The sequence below is a fragment of the Sceloporus occidentalis genome, unplaced genomic scaffold (assembly GCF_023333645.1).
Source record: "Sceloporus occidentalis isolate IW3139 unplaced genomic scaffold, rSceOcc1.0.p SCAF_69, whole genome shotgun sequence".
NCBI lineage: Eukaryota > Metazoa > Chordata > Lepidosauria > Squamata > Phrynosomatidae > Sceloporus > Sceloporus occidentalis.
The window spans coordinates 1,236,373-1,255,726 of NW_028317049.1; the positions used below are offsets into that span (position 1 = coordinate 1,236,373).

At 44.2% G+C, this 19,354-nt stretch overlaps 1 protein-coding gene across 1 annotated transcript; it reads left to right on the forward strand.

The window, feature by feature from the left end:
• The first annotated feature begins 530 nt into the window (after positions 1 to 530).
• On the forward strand, positions 531 to 10,089 carry LOC149286376 (uncharacterized). The gene is made up of 4 exons (XM_089494182.1): positions 531 to 676; positions 1,496 to 1,616; positions 5,121 to 5,936; positions 10,004 to 10,089. Exons 1-4 carry the CDS (start codon positions 605 to 607, stop codon positions 10,087 to 10,089), a joined length of 1,095 nt encoding a protein of 364 aa, XP_089350308.1. The 5' UTR covers positions 531 to 604.
• Positions 10,090 to 19,354: the final 9,265 nt, after the last annotated feature.

The window sequence follows — 19,354 nt, forward strand, 5'->3', positions numbered from 1 at the left end:
TTTGTTTTGGCATGAGAGCTCTCTGGCAGAGAAGGCTAAGTGTCCAAAGGTAAAATCCCAGGATTCCATAGCATTGAGCGGTTAAAGTGGTATGAAAGTGCCTTATTTCTAAGTGCGGATGCAGCCTTCTTGGGAAAGGGGCTGATGCTGGGGAAAAGCACTGGGGACCTCTGAAGGTTTCAGCAGATGAATTATTTATTTATGATGCCCTCATTTCACATCTAGCTTTGGGGACATAACCAGGGCCCTCTCCAATTCCCCATCCCCTAATCCCCCCCCCCCCACTTGAATAAGGCATGGAGTATCTGTTGTGTACGGGAGCTGTAGTGAATCTATGCTATGTCCAGGGGGCTTTGTTTGGTGCAGAGGGAGGAAGGTGATGCCCACCTGTGCATCGGCCCAAAGGAGACTTGTGTCACCTGCGTATGTCACCAGCAGGATGCTGTTCTCTGTGTCTTTGAGTGCTGCAGGGTTTCTTGCCAAGTCAATCCTAATCCAGGTCCCTTTTCTCAGAAACTCCATCTCAGCCTCCTTGTACACGGCTTTGGGGCCTCTCTTGCTGGAAGTGACCAAGTGCAGGGCCACCAGGACCCCTTCCCACCTGATGGCCGACACAGAGGCCAAGCCGAGGGAGCTGGGCTCCAACAGAAAGAGGCTGCTGAAGTACAACTCTTTGGTAAGTTACCATCCTGATTATTACTTTCATCTATGTCTGGACTGGCTCATGAAAGCAAGCGGGAAACATACTGTCCCAGTTTGGCAGAGGGAATCCTGATTAATCCTCTGTAACCTGATTTTTTTCAGGGATTTTGAAAATGTCCTATTTTATTCTCTTCCTCCCACTTTCCCCCTTGTTTTCAGGTCAGTTCAGTTGCTGCAAAATGTGTTCCAAGTTCAAAAGAGTGTGCATTTGATTCACTCAAAAGAGGGGAGAGGGGAGGAAAGAAGGGCGCAGGGTCTTGCCCTTGCCAGGAGTCGGAGGCAAAAGCCAACTTTTGCACCCTTCCTCGCTTGTGTGATCTTTATCATTAACAACTTGGGCCATCTTGATCCCCTTCTGGTGTTGCTTAGCCACATGTGTCTTCCTTTCCCAGTCTGTGAAATGCTGGGGGAGATGGAAAAATATCTCTGTACCTAAATTGAGGGTAGGCCAAGTGGTCCTCAAGTTTGAGTACTCCCTAAACTGTTTTTTAAAATTTGCCTCTGAAATTAGGTGATATATGGCTAAATGTACTATAATTCATACATGTTGTGATAGTCAGTATCCTAATCAATCAATAATATTCCAGAAATGGCCTACATTATATTGTTTATCATAGTATATATTATTTTGAAAGGATTCAAGACAAACTGGATCTCAAAGGCTGTAGCTTTTTCTTGCTTGCAGAATTGAAAGTTTATTTCCTGGACTGAATTCTGAAGTGTTGAAATAATATTTGCAATGCACCATGTGCTTTCTTCCCCTTTTGTTTAGTCACTCTATTTTCTGTTGCAGGTGACCTTTGCGGATGTGGCGATATATTTCACCGAGGAGGAATGGAAGCTGTTGACGAAGAAGCAGAAACTTATGTACAGTTCTGTAATGATGGAGAATTATGACAATGTGGCCTCTGTGGGTAAGGAACCTGAATCCATTGCCCTTCCTGTGAAGACTGAGGGCCCTTTCATAATTTACTGTCAGAGCGTTGTGATTCCACTTTAGAATTATAGAACCAAAGAGTTGAAACGGACCACAAGGACCATCCAGTTCAGTTCTCTGCCATGCAGGAATAAACATTTAAAGCACCCCAAAGAGATGGCCATCCACCCTCTGTTTAAAGACCTCCAAAGAAAGAGACTCCACCAAATTCTGAGGGAGTATATTCCACTGTTGAAGAGCTCTTACTGTCAGGAAGTTCCTCCTAAAGTTTAAGTGGAATCTCTTGTCCCTGTGGCTTGCATCCATTGTTCCATGTCCTTTTCTCTGGAGTAGCAGAAAGCAAGCTTGCTTCATCCTGAATATGACATCTCTTCAAATGTTTGAACAGGGCTGTCATATCCACTCTTAACCTTCTCTTCTCCAAGCTAAACATACCCAGCTCCCTAAGTCATTCCTCAGAGAGCATGGTTTCCAGACTGTTCACCATGTGGGTTCCTTCCTCTGGACATGCTCCAGTTTCTCCACATCTGTTTGAATTGTGGTGTCCAGAACTGGACACAGGATTATTGCAAGAGAGCCCTGTCCAACAAAGAATAGAGTGGCACTATTACTTCCCTTGATGTTGACACTATACTATTGATACAGCCTAGGATCACATTGGCCTTTTTAGCTGCTGCATAACAATGTTGACACATGCTCATCTTGTGCTCTACTACCATTCCTAGTTCCCTTTCACACGTAAATTAATTGTCATAACAACTTCCTGTGGAATCTTGGAATTTCTAATTTTAGTGAGGCACTATTGTTCTCCACTTTGTAAGGATTCTAAATCTCCAATCCTAAATTGCCAGTTCTGGAATTTTGTGGGAAGGAGCCATGGAGATTAATGCTTTTTGCCCCTAAATGGTCCTCAGCCCATTCCTGAGCAAGTTTCCTGGCTTTTGTGGCCCTTCTTCCAGCCTTTTGAGGCTCTGGAGAGGCTTTGTGGGAAAAGGACTTCCCTTGCCCCTGCAATGGATCAGAGAGGGTACAACAGTGGCAAAATGGCCCCCACCTCCGCTCTGAGATCTCCTGGGGCCCAATATGCCCTCCCCCCAAACCCCAACAGTAATCCATCCCAGTCTTGGAGATGTCTTAAAGTCTCCCATCTTTCTAACCAACATAATTTTGAGGGCAGTTGCTCTTCATCTCCAAGCGGTCTTAGATGAAACAAATTATCTAGACCCATTTAAGGTGGACCCTGGCACTTGACCCGCACTAATATCAAAAACCAGGTACCAGACCCCTTGTTCTGCCTTTCCTAATGCATTAGTTGTATATTGATGGCCCTGCCTTTCTCAAGAAATGAGCCTCAAAGTGTCCCTTTTATGCATCACACTCTGTGGGTGTGTGTCTGTGATCGAGCGATGGAGGCAATGTGAAAAACAGAAAGGCAGGAAAGAGATGCTGAAGGAGAAAAGGTAAAGCAGTGCAGATGGGCAAGAGGGAAGGTTGGAGAGCGGAGGGAGAAAGGGAAGGGGATCCGGCCTCTGGGAGCCAGGAGGGGAAGGCAGGAGCAAAGCCAGGATCGCCTAGCTCTGTGCGGAGAGGAAGGGACCTCTGGGAAGGGCAAGGAGAGGGGTCTTGGGGATTGGGAGGCAGCCACCAACCATTCAGATAATAATAATAGGTTTTATTTGTATTTACCTGTATAATAGCCACAAAACAATAATAGCATCCAATTTACACACAGTAAAAAAACAAGTTGCTTAAAACTCAGTTCGGGACAAATAAAAACATCGTATAAAATGCACAATTGCGATCAGAAGTGGGATTTTTCCTTAAGTTCTTTAGAAGAGGTCGGGTGGGTAAGCCTGCCGGAAGGGATCAGTCTTAAGTGCTTTCTTGAAAGCATCCAAAGTGGTGATAAGACAGATCTCCTCCGGCAAGTTGTTCCATAACTTGGGGACCATGGCTGTGTATGCTCTGTGAGAAGTTGTTCATAGCCTGACCTTTGGGTAATCTAATAGATTCTTCCCAGATGTTCTGAGAATGCGGGGCGGATTGTGTAGGGAGAGGTCTTCCCTCCGTGGTTGATTCCAGAGGCCCTTTGTCACTCAAAATGCTGGAGTCTGGGGAGGACACCCACAAGTGCTATGCTTTTAGGGGAATTTCATACTTAGCTCAAAGGAGAGATTGAGGCAACAGTGACCTCAGGATTCATCCCAAATATACCAGGCCCAGAAGCACACAGAACTCCAGAGGCATTTCAAATAGGTTTTTGTGTTTTATTTAGGGGGAATAGCAAAATACACACACACACACAAATATACACATATAGGTGTTCACGCACACACACAAGAATTGGGTAACAAAGGTGGGAGTGGTGAATAGTGTGAGGCTTTGCTAATGGTAATACGTTACCTAGATCGATCTTGATCCCAATTGCTCAGGGTCCAGAAAGGGGAGAGAAGTCAGTAACTGCTATAGCAAGTGGGGCTGGCGAGTGTAGTGAGGTGTTTAGCAATGTAAACCAATGGAGTGTAAGTCTGCAACTGGACTGACGCTGAAGAACAGCCAGTTGGGGCTGATATTTATACTGAAATTGTTGCTTGGGGGCAGAAACCGAGCATTCGAAAAGGTTTAAATTGCTTTAGGATGTTTCCTGGGAGGGGAAAGAATTATATGAAACTGAAATAAATGCAATGGGTGCTTGGTGGAAATACTTCATCCAAACAGGATTGTCCCACCGGCTCTCAGGTCCTTCTTGGCTCTAAATTCTGGTCCCATTCACAAGCCAATATATAGCACAGTCTGAAGGTGACACTCCTGGAGCTCAACAATAACATAGCAGAGTACAGAAGCAAATCAACAGATATAGGTATTGGCAATGCACTAACCACTATCCACACTTAAAAATAACTCACAGACACAGTTGATTTCCTCCAGGTCCTTGGAGGTTCTTTAGCTTGAGTTGCAATAGAAAACAAATATGTACCAGCTCTCCTCTCTGACTTCCATCAACTTCACAATCTCTTCTACACTCATCTCCAATCCGCATGTGAGCTCTATACTGTATTGGTTGTGAGGCATCTCCTGGGGCCACACAGCATGAAGCGTCTTCTGCAGTTAGCTTGCATCGTGCCATCTGCTCTGACTCAACACTCTATGGCCGTCTCACAGGAAATGATGCCACTTTTCAATTAAAATAGTTTTACATATATTTAATGGAATATTTTTCAACGACCTGACTATCTCCTTCCACTGATTTCCTCATGGCAGTTCCCCTTCAATCACTTCTTTGGTAGCTCCTATGAGTAAGAATACAGTCATTATATGGATTTGGGGGCATCTAGAACAGGGTCATGCTCAGGTCATTCACACCAACTTTATTAATTTAATCTCAAATAGGGAGGTGTGAAAGGGGGGCTAAATGTTGGGGTAACCCTTTCCTCTCTTAACACTAAGATTCAGTCTTGTCTGTCATTGTGCTCCTTTACAGAAGAATTTGTCAGTCACGAGAAAGTCCACACAAGAAAGAAGTCACATAAATGCCAGCATTGTGGGAAATATTTTGCTTACATGTCAGTCCTAGTCATTCATCGTAGAGTCCACACAGGAGAGAAGCCATACAAATGCCAACATTGTGGGAAATGTTTTTCTTCAAAGTCAAAACTAGTGAAACATCAGAGAGTCCACACAGGAGAGAACCCAAACAAATGTCAGCATTGTGGGAAAGGTTTTTCTTCCAAGTCATACCTATTGGTACATCAGAGAGTCCACACAGGAGAGAAGCCATACAAATGCCAGCATTGTGAGAAATGTTTCTCTCAGAAGTCAGACCTAGTGATACATCAGAGAGTCCACACAGGAGAGAAGCCATACAAATGCCAGCATTGTGGGAAAGGTTTTTCTTCAAAGTCAGACCTAGTGATACATCAGAGAGTCCACACAGGAGAGAAGCCATACAAATGCCAGCATTGTGGGAAAGGTTTTTCTTCAAAGTCAAAACTAGTGAAACATCAGAGAGTCCACACAGGAGAGAAGCCATACAAATGCCAGCATTGTGGGAAAGGTTTTTCTTCAAAGTCATACCTATTGGCACATGCAAGTTGCCACACAGGAGAGAAGCCATACAAATGCCAGCATTGTGGGAAAGGTTTTTCTTCAAAGTCATACCTATTGGCACATCAGAGAGTCCACACAGGAGAGAAGCCATACAAATGCCAGCATTGTGGGAAAGGTTTTTCTTCCAAGTCATACCTATTGGCACATCAGAGAGTCCACACAGGAGAGAACCCAAACAAATGCCAGCATTGTGGGAAAGGTTTTTCTTCAAAGTCATACCTATTGGCACATGCAAGTTGCCACACAGGAGAGAACCCAAACAAATGTCAGCATTGTGGGAAATGTTTTTCTTGGAAGTCAGCCCTGGTGATGCATCAGAGAGTCCACACAGGAGAGAAGCCATACAAATGCCAGCATTGTGGGAAATGTTTTTATATGAAGTCAGTCCTAGTGAGACATCAGAGAGTCCACACAGGAGAGAAGCCATACAAATGCCAGCATTGTGAGAAATGTTTCTCTCAGAAGTCAGACCTAGTGACACATCAGAGAGTCCACACAGGAGAGAAGCCATACAAATGCCAGCATTGTGGGAAATGTTTTTATATGAAGTCAGTCCTAGTGAGACATCAGAGAGTCCACACAGGAGAGAAGCCATACAAATGCCAGCATTGTGAGAAATGTTTCTCTCAGAAGTCAGACCTAGTGACACATCAGAGAGTCCACACAGGAGAGAAGCCATACAAATGCCAGCATTGTGGGAAATGTTTTTATATGAAGTCAGTCCTAGTGACACATCAGAGAGTCCACACAGGAGAGAAGCCATACAAATGCCAGCATTGTGAGAAATGTTTCTCTCAGAAGTCAGACCTAGTGACACATCAGAGAGTCCACACAGGAGAGAAGCCATACAAATGCCAGCATTGTGAGAAATGTTTTTCTTCAAAGTCATACCTATTGTCACATCAGAGAGTCCACACAGGAGAGAACCCAAACAAATGCCAGCATTGTGGGAGATGTTTTTCTAGTAAGTCAAACCTAGTGACACATCAGAGAGTCCACACAGGAGAGAAGCCATACAAATGCCAGCATTGTGGGAAATGTTTTTCATTGAAATTAAGCCTAGTGAGACATCAGAGAGTCCAAACAGGAAAGAAGCCACACAAATCCCAGAAATGAACTAACATTATATTTGTCAATAAGCAATACAAAGAATATATTTTAAATCCTGTGGTGATAAGGAAAAGCCCTTGTGATTTTGTGTGTTAGGTTTGTGTGTCCATATGTCTGTTTATGTTTTTCAGTTATCTTTTGTTGAGTTGAGGTTTTAATTGCTATTATTATAGCTTATTGCTTTAGTTTATAAATTTGAGTGGGGATTATGGGTGGTGGAATAGGTTAGTTAAACAGAGGGGTGGGATTGGCTGCAGCTGGTTAGAACAGTTATGGGAATGATAGCATTTGGAATTTGTGGGATGTTGGCTGAAGAAAGTTCGGGACAGGCATTAACAGAAAGGGCTATTTTCTGGGAAGGGCAAAGGGGGCCTTGTTATCTGTGGGGCATAGACTGTGGGAATTGGAGGGGAGCTAGGTTTGGAAGAGGGTGATGTTTTAGGTTTTGGGGTTTTAATGTATTATTTGTCTTGGGGAGGGCAGCTCTGATTTAAACGCTGAATTTCTGATTATGTGTTTGCAATAAAGTTTTTGTTGTTTCAACACACTGGACTCATTGATGTACAGAAATTCTGCATTTGCACAAAATGTACCCTTTCTTCTCTTCTTACCCCTCAGCTCCTTTCCCAGCCATAAAAACAGAGGCAAACACACATACACACATATATACTCAGAGAGACAGAGCTATATGTACAAAGGAGAGCCTTCCCAGCCTTTCCCTCCTTAGTCCAGCTCTGCAGCTTGGGCTCCATTCCGGAAGGAAGGAAAAAAGGCCGTAGTCCTTCCCTTCTTCTAAAGGCCAACAGTGGAATAAACAGCAGCAGCAGCAAAGGCCTTATGATCCCTGCGCATGCTGAAGAGGGTCCTTGGGGGCATCTGTGCATGCACACTCTCAGCCCCTGATGCTGCTCTGAGGGAGGGAAGTGGGGAGAGTCCGCATTCATTTGGGGGAACCTCCCGGTTCTGGGACCATGCTGAAAGGGCTTTGGACCCCCTTGAAGCGATGTATGTAAAAAGAGGAGAAGGAAGGAATAAAGGAATGAAAGTGCCAAGGGAAGAGAAGCATAAAAGGACTGCTGAAGTTGGGGGGGGGGGGGGCGGATCTGGGACCTATTTCAGGCACCTTCCTCCCGGAACCCATTATTAGAGCCTTCCACAGCTCACATTGATGCTTTAAATGACTATTTCACAGAAAATATCTCTCAGATAAGAGCCAAATTGGACGTCAGCATTATTGCAGAGGCTATAAGTGAGGTGTCCATGAGTAAGATCATACTGGATCAATTTGAATTTGAGTACTGAGGACATGAACAAGCTCCTTGGAAGTGTGAAGAGGAGAACTTGCCCTCCCGACCCTTGCCCTTTTTATATCACCTGAGATATATCATAGATGCATCTCTTAGTTAGGGCTATTTTCCATCATGCTTAAAAGAAGCGGCGCTACGGCCCTTTATGGAAAAGTCCTCCCTAGATCCCTTGGACATGAACAATTACAGACCGGTCTCCCATCTTCCATTTCTAACCAACATAATTTTGAGGGCAGTTGCTCTTCATCTCCAAGCGGTCTTGGATGAAACAGATTATCTGGACCCATTTCAAACTGGCCTCAGGATGGGATACGGAGTCGAAACTGTTATGGTTGCCTTAGTAAATGATCTTTGCTTCAAGGTGGGATGTAACATACCATACTTTAGGCTGTATTATTATGCAGCTTGTTTCAAATGGTTAGAAGAATGGTTCAAATTAGAAAACAAGAATTTATTGAATATAGAAAAAGCTAGCCTGAATACTGGTATCCATGCATATATGTGGTATACAAAACCAAAATATAATAATGCTTTTAACCATCATGTTATAAGAAGATCATTGCTTAAAGTATGGTATAAAATAAGACATCAATTTTGGGTGTCACTGCAAGAAGCCTATTACAATAGAACAAAGAACAAAGATACACCAAGGCTAAGATATGGAGATTTAATAAACAAAACACCAGAAGGAAAATACAATATGAAATCTATGGAAGAAGTTAACGAAAGAGGAAACATGAAGGATTGGTTTTTATACAACTAATTAAACAATCGTTTTAAGGCAGATAATAAAGCTCTTGAGTTAACGATGGATAACAATGAAATAGATAAAATTATGATGGACCAAAAAGGTAAACACATATCCAAATGTTATAAACTATTAAGAGAAAGAGATCTAGAAGATGAAATTATTAAACACAGCATGGTAAGATGGGCACGTGATATAAATAAATCTATAACTATAGAGGAACGGGAAAATCATGGAAAGGAACAAATAAACAGGGCCAAGTGGGAATGGGCCTTTGTGAAGGTGGGGAACTGACTTTCCTGGTGCTGGACCTCCAGGTGAGCAATGCATTGGGCAAGGAGTCCCTCTCGCTCATCGCCTGCAGCCTCTGGTTCCGCTGGAGGCAGGGCCTCTTCTCCAGCATCACCTGGAACAACGAACCAGAACAATGGACAACAATAGATGGATGTGTGCATATATGTATATACGTGGAGGCATCTCTATCTAAGTGCACTCAGACTTATACCTTAATCTGAACACCTAGTGGCTGCAGAAATGAGCTCCAGTGCCTGAAGGCAACTCATAACCGTTGCAAGTCTCTAAACATAAATCTTGCATAGAACATGTCTTTGCATACATAACCATAGATATCTGTCTGAACGTGTGCATCTTCACACACACATACTTACATACATATGTGTATGTATATATAATTATATTTTATATATACATAAATGTGTGTGTATATATATATATCATATATGTATATATATTAACTCTGTGTGTGTGTGTGTGTGTGTGTGTGTATACATATATATACAGTGGACCCTTGTTATACGCTGGGGTTTGGTTCCAAGATCCACCGTGTATAACAAAATCCGTGTATGCTCAAGTCCGATTAAATATAATGGCAGAACAAAATGGTGTCCCTTATAAAAAGTGGAAAATCAAGGTTTGATATTTGAAATTTATACTTTTTTGGAACATTTTCAAACCGTGTATGCTTGAATCCGTGTATAATAAATCCGTGTATAAGGAGGGCTGACTATATATTCATAAGCCAACCTTCAGGGTGATGGGGTGTACCCCCACTGTCTTCCTCCTCTGGGCGAGGTGGACTCCGCATGGCCGCCCTGTGTCGCCTCCCCAGGTGTTCTGTGCGGAGGAAAGAGGAACAGGAGACACAAGTGCAGAAATGAGCTCAGGTGCCTCAAGACAACCAATCATAGCACCCCAGTACAGGAAATGTCAACAACCAAGACTCACCCGCAATGGCATTGAGGTTCAATATAGGACGCCCAGCCAGCATCCAGAGATGCCACATCTCATAAAAAACCGGAGGTTTGTGTCATGGTGCGCAGCTGTTGCCATGCTCGCGCATGGCAAGATAGAAGGCTGTCCTCATCACCTTCACTTTGGAGACCACCTACTTCTGTGACCTCTCAGACCCCTTCTCCTCATCTTTCTGGCAATCTTTGAGTAGTTTGCCCTCTTAGGGTGGGATGTGGACCCCATTATGAGGTCCAGGTCCACATTCCTCTCCAGACAGTGATAGAGGTACTGGGCCTCCCCATCTGTCCAGCGATTCCACTCTCTGGGCATTGTCTCTGGGCAGAGTAAAGCAAAGCACACTACCAATACTCCCAGCCTTAGGACCCAAAACTCACCTCAGGAGTTTGGGCCTGTGAGGGTCAACCTTTCTATTGTGGCAGGTGCTTGGGACTTTTGTTATCCCACCACTGCCACCAAAATATGTGTGAGGCACACCAAAGATTTTAAACTATAGGTAGCGTTGCTGTTTTTAACCTCACCATGAGTAGGGTTGCCATAACCCTCCTGCCGTCGGGACATTCCCGGTTTTTCACCACTAGGGGGCGTCCCTGCACGGTTTCCTCCTTGACTCCTGGTCTGTTGCCAATCTGGTGACTTTCACACCAAAATGGGTACTTTTCAGAGACTTTGGTGTAATTTTGGTGCTTGGTTTTAATGGCAATTTTGAGAGTTGAAATAAGTTCCAATTATTTTTATTCAATTAGGGCTACGGTTTATTGCCATATTAACATTACAGGGACTTTTCAGGGATTTTGACTGAATATTTGGTGAGATATGGGGGGATTTGGTGAGTTTTGGCCAAACGTTTGGGGAATTGTCTTCGAGGCTTGTTGGAGGTTGCCAGACTCAGGAAGAGGAGCTCCTCCTCTGTTTGGTCCCAGCAAGGCAGCAGGGGGGAGAGGGCCATTTCCTTTGGCACCGAGGTGAGGATGATGAAGAGGAGGAGGAAGAGGAGGAGGAGGAGGAGGTGCATGGCCATTTTCAATATTTATGTTGCCCCTGTGTATTTTTTTTAACTTTGACTGCCAGGACTCAATGCTCTGGAAGTCTGGTGTCTGTGAGGCATTTTTAGCCTTCTCTGTTGGAGAGCTCTGGTGCCACAATAAACTACAATTCCCAGGATTCCATAGCACTGAGCCCTGGCAGTCAAAGCAATGTGTTTTGGACACAGATATCCTCCTTTTGTGAGTTAATGAATGAATCCAGTCCCTAGCCTTTCTATCTCTCTCACACACTGCAGGAGTAATAACTCACTTTGAGACTGCTTTAACTCAATGCTAGGGAATCCTGGGAATGCTAGTGTTTGGGAGACATTGAGACTTCTCTGTCAGAGATGGCTCTGAGGCCACAATAGACTCCAATTCCCAGGATTCCCCAGCACTGAGCAGTCTCAAACTGGACCATTTCTTCAGTGTGTGGATGCACCTGGTGAGGAATTCTGGGCACTGCAGTTCAACTACGTTTGGAGGGTTATGGGACTTCCTGTCAGAGATAGCTCTGGGGCCACAGTGTACTACAATTCCCAGCATTCCCAGCACTAACCCAGGACAGTTAATTCACTCTCAAACTGGATTATTTCCTCAGTGTGGCTGCAGCTTTGGTGAGGAACTCTGGGCATTTCAGTCCAGCATTGTTTTATTTCTGCAGTGTCTTTTGGACCAGAGACAAGGTGACCAGGCATCCTCCTCCTTTTCCAGGACATGTCCTCTTCTGTCACATTTCAAAATGTCCTCCATTTGGATCATGCCTAAGAAACATGCATTTATATTAACATTTTTTAAAAAAGCATCAATTTTTTCGCCTGTCCTCCATTTATTAAAACTGTGAACTACATTTGTCCTACATTTGTCCCGGTTTGAAGGTCCTGACTTATGGCAACCCTAACCACGAGCCAAGTGATGTTTAAAATAAAAACGAAGGCTTATTGTAATACAGGATGGAATAAATATAACTCCTTTCAAAGCTTGTTCAATATGAATAAATAATTAGTGCTACCAAATTCCCTTCTAGGGCCCAAGCCCCATAGGCTATCGACACAGTTAAGGTACGCAACCCATCCCTCTCTTTCCTAGAGTCAGTTTGCGACCCAAGTCCTTCCCTTTGGACTCAAGCAAAACCCCGTTTACAGTCCCTCGGGAGGACTGCTAACAACCCAAGCCCTCACACTGCCTTGGCTAGAGCCTCCCCCTCAGAGTCCAAAGTCCCAACTGGACTCTTCTCCAACTGTCAGCCACTGGTTGGGTTTTCCCTCTTGTCATCCAGCACCTGATTGGCTGAGCTCTAGCTGCCTTTTCATTGGTCAGCTTGAGGCTCTATTCGCCACAGGGCCTTCCCACGCAAACTTTTTCCTGGACAGCAGATGGCGCTGTAGGAGGCTTTTGCGCATGCGTCAAAAACTCCAGGCTTGCTGGAAAAACTATTGATGGGTTTTAATGTGAAATATAGATACACTCTTACCCCGGGATACGAATGCGCCGGGATACGAAATTTCCGGGTTACGAAAAAAAAAAAATATTTCCGGGTTACGAAGGTTATTCCGGGTTACGAATAACCTTTTGGTGCTTTTCGGCGCTATTTCGCACCAAATCGCGGCTTTTCTCCATTAGCGCCAATGGCTTTCTCGGCTTACGAAGCCTTCCGGGTTACGAAAATGGCGGCGGAACGGATTAATTTCGTAACCCGAGGGCCGAGTGTATAGATATAGATCTATGGATTATATATGATGATAATATATATACACACACTTACACACACACAAACACACACAGAGTGGACCCTTGTTGTAGGCTGGGATTTGGTTCCAAGATCCCCATTGTATAACAAAATACGTGGATGTTCAAGTCCCATTGACTATAATGAGAGAGCAAAATGGAGTCCCTAATAAAAACTGGAAAATCAAGGTTTGATATTTTGTATTTATTCTGTTGTGGAACTTTTTCTGGCCATGGATGCTATAAAAAATCCATGTTTAAGAAGGGCAGACTGTATAAGTATAATATATAGAGGAATATATAAGTACATATAATATTATCAAAGTCAGTCCTAGTTAGGCATCAGAGAGTCCACACGGGAGAGAAGCCATACAAATGCCAGCATTGTGGGAAATGTTTTTCTATGAAGTCAAGCTCATTCACCTCCCTTGATCTTTTTAGGAAGGAGTTAAAGACCTTTCTCTTCCGACAAGCTTTGGCCCATGTGCCCTGATTACATGCTGTTCTCCCCTGATATGCAATGGTTCTAACTTGCTAGTTTGTCTTCTTTGGTTTTAACGCTTGTTGTAGATTTTATAGTGTTTTAAAGTATTGGGTTATTTTATGATGTTTTTATACTGTATGTTTTTATATTGCATATTGTGCTACATTTCTTTCCTTTGCTGTACCCCACTTTGATCTATTTTTGGAAAAGTGGGTTATAAATAACAATTATTATTATTATTATTATTATTAGTGACACATCAGAGAGTCCATTCAGGAGAGAAGCCACAAAAACCCCAGTAGTGAACTAGCATTATTTTTGTCAGTAAGGAATGCATAAATTATATTTCCAATCCAGTGTTGCTAAGAAAAGGCCCTTGTGATTTGGCTTGTTAGGTTTCTCTGTCCATATGTCTGTTTATGTTTTAAAGTTATATTTTGTTAAGATTAGGTTTTAATTACTAATAGTAAAGATAATGGCTTTGGGTTGTAAATTTGGCTGGGGATTGTGGGTCGTGGTATGGGTTAGGTAGATGAGGGTTGGGATTTGTTGCAGCTGGCTAGAATAAACACACACATTTATATATACTCTTCTACTTGTGTACAATTTAAACATAAGCAAATGCATGGAGAAATATGGAGGTACATATGAATGCACATTGATGCACCTGCGCATGTATACACCCCCCATGTTCTGGTCAACATCAGCATGTCTATATAATTATAACTGCATATATGTTTACTTCCGGTCATAACAGCATAATTGCCCTGCAATTACTGTAATTGGAATTTTTATACTTTGTGATGTTTTTATGATATGCATTTTACCCACGATTGACTCCAGAGAACACTCTGAGGGCTGCTATTGGCTGTAATCCCTGTCCCTCCCACCATCCCTGGCTCTGATTGGCTGCAATCCCTGTCCCTCCCACCATCCCTGGCCCTGATTGGCTGGAGTCCCCTTCCTCCCACCATCCCTGGCCATTTTGTGTTCTGGTAGTCATTTTGTGCTGCTTGTGACTGTTGGGAATAATGTTCTGAAACCTTCTCTGAGGCCTCAGTTGAACAGAGGCTTCTCTTTCTCTCCTGAGGCTCCAGAGTCAGAAGGAGGCCAGGCTCCTTGGGCCAAAAGGAAGGAAGTGTGTCTCTTTGTGTCTCTTTTCTGAGAGGGTTTTCTTATTACACAGCTCTGCTCCTTCTGGGGAACATGGGTTTTAAAAGGGATCAGAAATGGGGAGGATAGTTTTAATACAAGCCTTATTCTTCTTCTTCACAAACATTGGGCTTTGCCTTCTAAGAGGAGGCTAGTTCCTCAAACAAGGCCAAAAGTGGCTCCTTTGGGAGGTTTTAAAAGTCTCCCCAGTTTTCTTCTTAATAGATTTTCAGGCAAGAAGGAAGGAGGCAGACCAGAATAAGTCATATTACCAGGAATGAAACAAACAAACATACAAACAGACAACAACAACAAAAATAAGGATTAGAGACTAAAACAAACTGCTTGTTTTTTTTTAAAGGATAACCCATTATTAGGAGGGTAAAAACAAGACTTGGGTGCTTCTATCCTTTTATAACCCATTTAGGCTTTATCTGCATTAGAGAAATAATCCGGATTGAAACAGTTTTAACTCTCCTGGCTCAATCCTGTGGAATCCTGGGATTTGTAGTTTGTTGTGGCATGAGAACTCTCTGGCAGAGAAGGCTAAGTGTCCAGAGTTAAATCCCAGGATTCCATAGCAATGAGTGGTTAAAGCGGTGTCAAAGTGCCTTATTTCTATAGTGCGGACGCAGCCTTCTTGGGAAAGGGGCTGATGATGAGGAAAAGAGGAGGAATGCAGAAGGAAAGGAGGACAGAGGGACAGACAGAGGGCCACCTACAGCTGGACTGGCCTCCCTGAGCGGTCAAGAGCTGAGCTGGGTTGTGGACGATGGACACTCTTAATATTAATATTAATATCTTTCACTATTGATTGTAATTAAGGAGGGACCAGGTTCCTCCTTTCAATAGCATCAGGAAAATGTTTAGTTGTTGTGAAGGTTTGGACGTCCTGTTTGGGGACTTTTTGTGTTCTCACAGCCATCGGGTGACATCAGGAAAACCTTTCTTTAGGATCAGAAATCCTGTTTGGGTCACTTCTGACTTTGGGGCCCTTTCATCCCCCATTTTGGGTTCCCTGAAGGCCTCAAACTGCCAACTGCCAAGTACTGAGGCAGAGGTGGCCATTTTGTTCTGCTTGTGACTGTGGGGAATACTGTTCCAGAACCTTTACTGAGGCCTCAGTTGAACAGAGGCATCTCTTTCTCTCCTGAGGCTCCAGAGTCAGAAGGAGGCCAGGCTCCTTGGGCCAAAATGAAGCTGTGCGTCCATTTGTGCCTCTGGCCCTCCATTTTGGGGTGAAGGAAGGGAGGGAGGGAGGGAGGGGCCTGTGGGGGTCTGAGGAAGGGGAGGCAGGGACTCGGGGCCAGTGGGGAAGCTGGGCTTTGGGGGCTGGGAGAGAGAAGTGGGGAAAGAGACCCTCCCTTTGGGCCCTAGCTGGGGAGGGTCCCACCAGTCGTTGCCTCCCCCTTTGGGAAAGGAGACCCCCTCAGCCCCCTGGACTCACTCCTGCCACTCATTCCTAGAATGGCTGGGACTCAGAGGAGTTTCCTAGGCATTGTCACCTTCTGCCCTCCATGGCCATTGGCACTGACCTTTCCCCATTGCCTTCCCTCCCTCAGCCCTTGGACCTCCTCCTCCTTCGCACTCAGAGCAACCCTTTTCTACGGCTGAGGAGACGGCCTCTGACCCAGGGAAGCTCCGGCCATAAAGGACTGCAGAAGAGCCCTTTCTGGGGCTGAAGAAGTCAGTGTCTTTGTACTGAAGGTAGGTCTTTATTCCTGGACCTGAAAGAGGACCTTTGTTTAAATGCTTCAGTCCAGGATTGTGTGGAAAGGTTGCAGCTGAGAGACTGAGCCCATGCTTTGCAGGCATAAAGCCCCAGATTCAGTCTCTAGCAGCATTGTCTTCCCAGAAGGTGGAAGTCAGATTTCCAGACCCCAGACGCACAGTGCGCCAGTGAGTCCTTTGTGTAGGGACTGTGTGTGTGTGTGGTGTTTACTAGAGTTTTGTGAGGTATTTGTTTCAGAGGGTTTATAAAATGAGTTTACATACGTTTTCACTTCCCTCAAATGAGCATAATCCAGGGTGCAATATTCAAGTCATAAACCTATACATTTATAGATATTTGTTATATCAAGTGCAACGTATTCAGCAGTGTGCATCTTTTAAAAAATATTCAAGGAAAAATGAAGAAATTGTGATTATAACAATAGATCCATTCAGAAACAATGCACACAAATGTACATGCCTCAATTTCTATGTGGCTTTAGCAAGAAGAGGGAGGAGGTTCATACTTCATGCTCCTGCTATGACTGACATAGGAAACACAGCAGTTAAGCTTAAAAAAATAGTCTCATCTGCAAAAATAAAGTAATTATTTTGACCAGTGTTTAAATGGGGAGGGGGCCATGATGGTGGGAGGACATGGATTAGATCTGTAAGGTAATTCATGTCTCATCCAGCCCAAGAGCCAGAGCTTCTCCACCTGGGACATAAACAGTGTTGCCAACAAGCCTCGAAGATAATTCCCGGAAATGTTTGTCCAAAACCCACTGAATCCCCCCAGATCACACGGAATTTTCAGTCACAATTCCCGGAAAATTCCCCTAATGTTAAAATGGCCGATATTTTGTAAATAAACATAAACATAATTGAATAAAAATAATTGTAACTTATTTCAACCTTCAAAATCACCATTGAACCAAACAAAGGATGTTTCAGTCCTTTAAAGTTATTTATTTTGACATGAAGGGGGTTCAGGAAGCTTTGTGCCAAATAGAAATGTGTTAGGCTGCAACCGCACTGCAGAAATAAATCCAGTTTGACACCCTTTTAATTGCCATGGCTCAGTGCTATGGAATCCTGGGAATTCTAGTTTTCGGAGACATTTAACCTTCTCTCTCAGCAAACTCTGGTGTGACAACAAACTACAATTCCCAGGATTTCATAGCACTGGGCCATGGCAGTAAAAACGGTATGAAACTGGATTGTCTCTGGAGTGAAGCTGCAGCCTGAGTTAGGTCCAAGACACACTGCAGAAATAAACCAGTTCAAGACCACTTTAGGTGCCCTGGCTCAGTGCTATGGAATCCTGGGAATTGTCTCCGGAGTCTGGAGTGAAGATGCAGCCTGAGTTGGGTCCAAGACACACTGCAGAAATAATCCAGTTTGAGACTGCTTTAACTGCCCTGGCTCAGTGCTAGGGAACCCTGGGAAGTGTAGTTTTGTGAGACATTGAGCCTTCTTTATCAAAAAGAGCTCTGGTGCCACAACAAACTACAAATCCTAGGATTCCCTAGCACTGAGCCAGGAGAGTTAAAGCGGTCACAACAAACTGGATTATTTCTGCAGTGTTTTGGACCTTCGTTATTAAAAATGCTCAAGGTCCAATCCATACTGCAGAAATAATCCAGTTTGAGACCACTTTAACTGCCCTGGCTCAGTGCTAGGGAACTCTGGGAATGGTAGTTTTGTGAGAAAGAGCTCTGGTGCCACAATGAACTACAATTCCCATGCATCTGAGGAAGTACGCTTAAGTCTAGGAAAGCTCATGCTGCCAACTTTTTTTTCAGTGAGACTCAAAGGTGCTGCAAGATCTCTCTCTCTATCATCATCACCATTATTATTATTATTATTATTATTAAATCCAAATGCAGCTGAAGAACTGGACTTAAACTGGCAACACTGATATCCTGTAGACTCATTCTCTGGGGCTGTGATCTGGAAGCGTGGAGGCAATTCCCTTGTCAAACCAGGGAATCCTGGGAATTGTAGTTTGTTGTGACATGTTGAGACACTGCTTTTACCGGCAGCCAGGGCTCCATGCTTGAAATTCTGGGCCTGATGGTTTGTTGTGCCCAGAATCCCATCATCGCAGGGAGCCTTGCAGTTAGAAGCAGTGCCAAACTGGATTATTTCTGCAGTATGGATGGCAATGGAAAAGGGAACGGAAAGAGAGCCACAAAACAAAATTCTGGGAAGACAGGGCCGGGATGCCAACGTACTAGGTGCTCTGCCCATGCTCAGAGGCATATTTAATCACTAACACACACACACACACACACACACACAGGGACATCACATTCACATCACACAACCCAAGTGGTCCTCACAGTACAACAACAACCCTGAGAGGTAGGCTTGGGGCACTCTGCCCAAGCTCAGGAATTCAGAAATTCAAATGTCACTCTCAGGCAGACACAGAAGTCCACAACATCAAGCCATGATACCATGATCAAGTATTGACTTTGTGTGCCTTAAAACTTATGTCTTACTTGGAAATCCAAGGCAATTGGGAAGCCAGCCAAGATCCCTCACTCCCTACCTCTCTCCAGCACTTTTGCTCCTGGAGCCTGAGAATGCCTGAGGGGGGGGGGGGGGCAATCACTGTCCTCTCTCTGATTGGCTGAACTAGTCCTCCAAACAGTTGGGGTTGGTTGGGCTTGCTCCCTCCTGGCTCTCAGAGGGAGTCATTAGAGAGAGAGAGAGAGAGAGAGTTTTTTCTCCAGCCCTCTTGGCTGAAAACTTACACTCCAGAGGGTTTTGGTTGCTCTGCAGGCAGCCTTCTCAAGCTGGAGCTGAAAGGGCCAAAGTCGCGGAAAAGGCACTGAATTAGAGCAAGGCGCGAAAATCACACGAAAAGCTCTGAAAAGTCCCCGTTTTCGCGTGAAAGTCGCGAAATTGGCAACACTGGACATAAAGCAGGTCCTCCCCCTCCTCCTCTGTGTGAAAGAGAAGTCAAATTCTCATCAGTGATGATGACATAGCATGAAAAATTTACATTCCTGCATTTAAAAATCTGAGGAGTCCTGAATCCTGTTGGTTAACCCTAGAGAGCAGACC

Excerpts from the sequence above, each read along its gene's own strand:
- LOC149286376 (XM_089494182.1), top strand. The coding sequence starts at position 605 with ATGGCCGACACAGAGGCCAAGCCGAGGGAGCTGGGCTCCAACAGAAAG. Across the intron at positions 1,617-5,120 it reads TGACAATGTGGCCTCTGTGG|AAGAATTTGTCAGTCACGAG; the intron begins GTAAGGAACCTG and ends GCTCCTTTACAG. Across the intron at positions 5,937-10,003 it reads CCCAAACAAATGCCAGCATT|GTGGACTCCGCATGGCCGCC; the intron begins GTGGGAAAGGTT and ends CCTCTGGGCGAG.